We start from the raw sequence: 7,010 nt of genomic DNA, 5'->3' as shown, positions 1-7,010 counted from the left end.
ACTCTGTCTCAAAAATAAAATAAAATAAAAAATAGAATAATTATACTACACAGTTCATAATTCCATGGATAGATTCTTTCTTACCATAGACCTTAGCATGACATTTTTTTTTTCTTTAAGTCAAGAACTTTCACTTCTGTCAGCCTCACTACTCTTGCCCTTTGGGGCATTATTAAGTAAAATAAGGGTTACTTGAACACAAGCACTGCCAATACCCAGGCAGGTAGCAGAGCGTGGATATGCTGAAGAGAGGAATGATCGAGGCCCAGGTAGGACTGAGATTCCATCATACTACTCACAATGGCACAGAACTTAAAACTTAAGGAATTATTCCTGGAATTTTCCATCTAATATTCTCGGACCACAGGCAACTAAACCACAGATAAGGGGTGACTCTCAAATTCTGACTCTTGCTGGGTGAGAAGTCTTTGTGCCCTATATGATGGCTATAAACCAAAAGACAAAAACTCCCTCAAAGAACAGGGGAAAAAGGCTTAGGTGGGTTGCTTATGCCTCAGTAGAGCTGTTTAAAGACAGCTTAGGTGGTCGTCAGCAGTTGCTCAGCTCTCACATTTTCTGGACTGGTAGCAGTTGAAACCCCCGCTGTCCTAGAGTCCTAGGATGGATTTCAAGTTGGTCCTCCGTGCACAGTTGAGAAGATTAAGTATACTTTTTTTTTTCTGAGACAAGGTATTACTGTCTCCCAGCTAGAGTGCAGTGGTGTCATCACAGCTCACTAAAACCTTAGATGCCTGGGCTCAAGTAATTCTCCTGCCTCAACTTCCTAAGTAGTTCGGACTACAGGTGCACACCACCACGCCCAGCTAATCTTTTTCTTCTTTTTTGTAGAAACATGGTCTCACTCTTGCTCTGGCTAGTCTCAAACTCCTGGCCTCAAGGGGTTCTCCCACCTTAGTCTCCCAAAGTGCTAGGATTACAGGCATGAGCCGCTGCATCAGGCTCTACTTTCGATTACTTTTTTTTTTTTTTTCTTCAAACGATGCGACTCAACTGATGTCACAACTGATTACTGGTCCCAATCAACATTTTGAGACCATTTCCAGGGTGCCACTCATGCTGTGTTGTCAAGGGCAGTTTTGAAACATAGTATTCTGGCAGCTTGGGTAGGAGCTATTCCTCCCCTCCCCACATCCCACTAAAACAAGGTAAAAAAAAACAACTCTCTCAGGATGGCGGGGATGTGAGCCTGACCTGAGGAAACGGCCTCAGTGGAAGGAAAGGATGAAATAATACATGTACCCTTAGACAGGGCCTGCATCCCAGCCCTCAGTGCATGGTACGCTCTGGATCTCTGAACAGTGAATACTCACGGAGCAGCCAGAAACTTTGCAAGCAACAGACAGGCAAGCAGACAAAGCTCATTTTATTCAAATGATTCACATGTTATGACCCAGGCCACTATGTACAGACAAGAGGGGGGAGTTTTACTTCTTGGTCTCTTCCTCTTTGGACAGAGTCTTGATGATCTCCTCCTTCTTGGCCTGGAGGCGCTCTTCACGGCGCTTGCGTGCTTCCTTGGTCTTAGATCTGCGGGCCTCAGCCTGGTCACTGGTGAGGGAAGAGAAAAGTTGGGTCAGTTTGGGAAGAGATGAGCTACTGGGGAGATAGAGCCTAGTCAGCTCGAGGAATAAGCAGCTGGGGCCACCAAGAGCTTCTGCTTCAACTAACCTACAGTCCCTTAGCTGGTGACAGGCAGGTGGTATGGGTGTGTGTGTCCAGGACAGAGCACATTCCTCTAACACAATAGCTATGTTCTAACAGATTGTGTGCACGTCAAGATTCAGGAATTAGCACATTTGTCAAAGAACCTGCCCCCCCCATCATCCGGGCCAATTCCTGAAGAAACTTACGCCAGGAGCTTCTTGCGGGCCTTGTCTGCCTTTAGCTTGTGGATGTGTTCCATGAGAATCCGCTTGTTTTTGAACACATTCCCCTTCACCTTCAGGTACAGGCTGTGATACCTGCAGAGTACAAGGAACAGAGTTCTGATCAGTGATGGGATCAGAAGGTGGCCCCTGTGAGCTGCTCTCCTATCCAAGGTCACTAAGCTTACAAAGCTCCTTTGTTCTTTTCTATTGCTGCACTGCCCACTTCTTCCCAAACCACGACTTTCTGTACAGTTCCTCGACAGAAGAACTTCCCTGGCAAATAAATTAAATTATTTGGCTCTCCTGATGGCCTATGGGAGGGGTGGGGGAGAAGAACAGAGCAAAATGAAAAAACTTTTAGAAATGCTCCCTACCAGATGCCAATGAGAGAGAGCTCTGTGAAAAGAACACGCCATCAAAGCAGCAAATGGGTCCCGGGCCCAAGAGGGTATATGCTTACATGTGGCGGTCAATCTTCTTAGACTCACGGTATCTTCTCAGTAGCCGCCGCAGAATCCTCATCCTCCTCATCCAGGTTACCTTCTCAGGCATTCGGGCATTGGCGGTACCCTTTCGCTTACCTGCAGACAAAAGGAGTTAGGAATCAGCCCCTGCCCAAGCCCACTGCAGCCTATTATGTTTCAAGTCCATTACTGGAGCCAGCTGATGGGTCTTTACCTCATTTAGTCCTCATTTTAAGTCGCATCACTTCCACTTTACTGATGATTATTCCAAATATTTCTTTCATTTGCTCAATTTTTAAGGAAGCATGAACATGGCAACAATTCCCCATGCCCGTCATGCAGAATGTGGGCATGACAGGGTATGAACCCAAGGCAATATAGAATGTTGGGAGGGGCTTTGAATGTGGTACGATCTTCATCTCCTTAAATAATCCTGACCCTAGAAAGTGGCTTTAGGATTTAACGGACAACATTTTCAAATACTCAGTAGAATCCTTGGCACAGTGTAGGGGCTTGTAAATGTGACCTCTTTCTACCAGGAATACCCTCAATTCTGATACCGGTGCCAAATTTCTGATGTGCACACCAGCAGGAAACACACCAAATACCATGGAGTAAGAAAAGGGCTCTTCTATGTGATAAGAAGAATAAAGTAAAATAAAAATAAAAATTAAAAAAAAAAAAAAAGGGCTCAAGATGAGACACTGGGAAGAAAAAGATCCCAAATGTGTTTCAGTCTAGACTTCAGCACCTATTATTTCCTCTGTCTTAGAAGATTGCACTTACCTATGCCCATATGCCTGCCCTTCCGGCGGGCCAAGGTGTTTTTCCGGCATCTAGCTCGAGAATGGACAGTCACAGGCTTGCGGATGATCAGCCCATCTTTGATCAGCTTCCGGATCTGCTGACCTGGGAAAGCACAATGCACCTGGTCAGTCAGCTAGGGCCCAGCCACACCCTATAGTCCAAACACAACAGGACAGAGACATCGCTCACTTTAGTGGTCTCAAAAATGACAGAAATACTGAAACCTCTGTTTATCTCTTTCCTTCTTCTTCTTCTTTTTTTTATTTTTTGAGACAGAGTCTCGCTCTGTTGCCTGGGCTAGAGTGAGTGCCGTGGCATCAGCCTAGCTCACAGCAACCTCAAACTCCTGGGCTTAAGCGATCCTCCTGCCTCAGCCTCCCGAGTAGCTGGGACTACAGGCATGCGCCACCATGCCCAGCTCATTTTTTTTATATATATATATTTTTAGTTGGCCAGATAATTTCTTTCTATTTTTAGTAGAGACGGGGGTCTCACTCTTGTTCAGGCTGGTTTCAAACTCCTGACCTTAAGTGATTCATCCGCCTCGGCCTCCCAGAGTGCTAGGATTACAGGCGTGAGCCACCATGCCCGGCCTATCTCTTGCCTTCTAAAACACATTTTTACTTTTTATTTTGAGATGGGGGTCCTGCTATGTTGCCTAAGCTGGTCTCCAACTCCTGGGCTCAAGTGATCCTCCCACCTCCATAGCTGGGGACTACAGGCACGGGCCACCACATCCAGCCATTTCTACCTTCCAAATGTATTATAACACACTCGAAAGAATGAGCCTAATAATAATGACCCCTCCATTTCATAGGTCCTCTGAATTATGAACTATCCCAGGTTTGTAAAAAGTCAACACAATTGTGTTACTGTTCACCGATGCAGGACAAGGGGAAAGACAGGGTGGAAAAGAGACAGAAATCCCAAGTACTCACGAGAGTTGGCATTGGCGATTTCATTAGTCTCATTGGGGTCCAACCAGACCTTCTTTTTGCCACAGCGGAGGACACTAGAGGCAAGCCTCTTCTGAAGCCTGAGCATACTGGACACACAGAAAACACCATCAGACCATGGAAGTCACTCCTGGACAACAATGAGCATCCCCACCAGGACCTGCCTTCTAAAATCTTTTAATGTTGTGACTCATAACATATGAGAAAGTGGATAAAGTACGTATGTGCATTTACTATTATGGGCAAACACACCACCTTCCCCTCAAGACTCTGTCACCCACACTACATGCCCCAAATGAAAATCTTTCCTAAATCATGATCTTTGTTAAAGCCCTATGCGGTGCGCAGCTGGCCACCCTGGGGTTAGACTTGGAAGTCCAAGTTGTGCCTTAACCTGTCTGAGCTTGTTTTCTCCTCCAGAAAATGAGGTTGAGGACTTAACTGAAATGAAGAGGGTTTATGCCATTTTTGGTATTCAGCTGTAAAAACAGTGTTTAAAGTACCCAAGGCCAGTGGACCTGATTTCTAGTCTAGGAATGCAAGCAAGTTCCTCTGCTTTCCAGGCTCATTTCCTCGTTTTACCATGGAAATAAACTAACTTCGGCCATTCTTAGAGATTTTTCTTACGAGTGACCAACCGAGTGGAAGGCATCGGAGTTAAACAGAAATCGCCTCGCTCCCGGCAGGCACAGGCCTGGGGCCTATGCTAGGCTTGTCCTACGTCACATGAGAGCAGAGGGCTGCTGGGCTCCGGGTGCGCCCAGCAAGCAAGGGAGGCCACGACTCAGTCCCCACCGCTGCCTTTGTTGTACCCACGTCTGCCGTCCCCGACACAGGTGGGGCGCGGCGCCTACCAGATCAGCCCTTCCCGCGTCTCGAGTTCCCGCGACGCTCCCCCACCCCCGGCCTGTAGACGCCGGGGCCGAGTGTGCTCCGGCCTACCCCGGGCTTCGCGGCCGGCCGCTTTAGGGTGGCCCGCATCTCATCTCCCCGACCCGGGGCTGCGATACGAAGCCCCCCCGCCCCCCGCCACTACAGGTCAGCCCAGATCGGAGGCCCGGGCGCCCTCACCTCATGGCTCCGGCCGCACTAGCGAAAGGAAAGAACTGGCTCCGGCCCGGCTCCTCCCATTATCTGCGAAGGGGAGAGCCCAAACCCCGCGGCACTTTCGTTCATGTTCCTGTCCGGTTCTTTCATCTTCCTACACCCCAACTCACTTATATCCTCCGTAAAGACCTGGTGTAGCAGAAGCGTAGTATCTGGAATCGGTTTTAAACTGAAGAACATGGAAAATATACCCCTTTCGTCGGGCAAAGTGGTACAGTCCGACTTCCTACTAGACATGCGCAGCAAGCTCACCTGATCACGTGGGCATTGGGTAGCCGGAAGTCACGGCGGGTGGCGTAGGCGGGGTGGAGGGGATTTTTGCTGTTCAGGCCTTCTGTTTGCCGGCGTCCAGAGTTTTCGGGGGGCGTATTATTAGTGGAGGGATAAGTTAGCGAAAGAAGCCAGGGAGAATAATGACGGCATGTAGCAGACAAAGGCAACCCCTTATTTAGTCTCGTGGTAGATTGGGAGGCCCTGGAATGGATAATAGAGCAAAAGACGGTAGTTTGGTAATTTTGCCCCACTACTGGTCCTTAATCTCTTGGTGCCTCGGTTTCCGTCTCCGTAAAGTGTACCTAATCCTTTACAGAGATACACTAAATGTGCCTGATATTTTCGTCAGCCAGTTGTGAAAATATGAATTAACGTTTGCGGTTAGCAAAGGAAGGCATTAAGACCGCATGCCCAGCCAGGCTCAGTGGCTCATGCTTGTACTCCTAGCATTTTAGCAGGGGGAGGCAGGAGGATCCCTTGAGGAGTTCGAGATCAGCCTGGGCAATATAGCGAGACCTCCATCTCTACAGAATAGCCAGACCTGTTGGCACGTGCCTGTAGTCCTAGATACTGGCGAGGCTGAGGCAGGAGGATTGCTTGAACCCAGGAGTCCTAGGCTGCAGTGAGTTAAAATCGTCCCACTGCACTCCAGCCTGGGCGACAGCGGGAGACCCTGCCTCTTAAAAAAAAAAAAAATAGCAAGCCCCCTTTAAGGGCAGGAACCAGTCTTCTTCTGTTTGGCTCACAACTAACTGTACTGCCGCCGGCATGGGGCCTCACACATAGTACACACTGGAGAAGTACTGCAATAGCTGAATGAATGATTGCAGAAAGTTAAAAAAATAAAATTGAATGGCGAGACCACCCATTCAACTTTTCCTGGTGATCTGGAGCACCCAGTGAAAAACCCACGGAGATCATTCTAGGGTTCAAGAAGTTTAGATCTGAGTTCTGGCTCCAACTGTTGATTGGTTCCCTCTGATCACCTCATCTCTTTCATTTGAACTTTCCTGGTTGAGAAAGTCAAAGAAGGAGAAAGGGAAGCAACATTTATGCCATTTCCTCACAACACAATTAATGTCATCCTCATTTTACAGCTGAGGTAACAGATTGAGAACACAGATCTTCCTGATTGCAAAGCTCATGCTTTCCCTGTCATGTCAGGCTCTCTTGTTCCCAAGGGGCAGGTGGGAACCCTGCTCAGGGTTGGAATTCTTCATGGAACAACTCTAATGGGCTTCATCCTCACCCACTGCTCCTCCTTCCGCAAGGTGATGTAATCAGAGAAATGATCTGGGCTGCCATTCACTTATCAGAATCCTGGAGGATTCCCATAGTTTCCCAGCAGAATACAGCAAGCTGGCCTTATTTTAAGGTCATTTGACCTGGGCAAGTCTTCTCCATTCTATTTCTCATCTCCTGTCTTTGTGGAGCAGGGGAAGGGGTAGAGTAGAGAGGGAATGAGTCATCCTGTTATGACTGACCACTGCAATTTACAGCTTCTCCAAAAACAC

General features: G+C 47.9%; 1 protein-coding gene across 1 annotated transcript; it reads right to left on the bottom strand.

The window, feature by feature from the left end:
- Positions 1-1,366: 1,366 nt before the first annotated feature.
- On the bottom strand, positions 1,367-5,263 carry RPL19 (ribosomal protein L19). The gene is made up of 6 exons (XM_045526353.1): positions 5,188-5,263; positions 4,099-4,205; positions 3,140-3,262; positions 2,350-2,470; positions 1,872-1,982; positions 1,367-1,569 (listed from the first exon to the last, which is right to left on the bottom strand). The coding sequence occupies exons 1-6, from the start codon at positions 5,190-5,192 to the stop codon at positions 1,446-1,448; spliced, it is 591 nt and encodes a 196-aa protein (XP_045382309.1). The 5' UTR covers positions 5,193-5,263; the 3' UTR covers positions 1,367-1,445.
- Between the last annotated feature and the right edge of the window lie 1,747 nt (positions 5,264-7,010).

This window comes from Lemur catta, chromosome 15, assembly GCF_020740605.2.
Source record: "Lemur catta isolate mLemCat1 chromosome 15, mLemCat1.pri, whole genome shotgun sequence".
In the NCBI taxonomy this organism is placed as follows: domain Eukaryota; kingdom Metazoa; phylum Chordata; class Mammalia; order Primates; family Lemuridae; genus Lemur; species Lemur catta.
The sequence above is the reverse complement of the archived record's forward strand: the minus strand, read 5'-3'. Positions and strand labels throughout refer to the sequence as shown.

Excerpts from the sequence above, each read along its gene's own strand:
- RPL19 (XM_045526353.1), bottom strand. Across the intron at positions 3,263-4,098 it reads AATCGCCAATGCCAACTCTC|GTCAGCAGATCCGGAAGCTG; the intron begins GTGAGTACTTGG and ends GTGCTTTCCCAG. Across the intron at positions 1,570-1,871 it reads GCCCGCAAGAAGCTCCTGGC|TGACCAGGCTGAGGCCCGCA; the intron begins GTAAGTTTCTTC and ends TTCCCTCACCAG.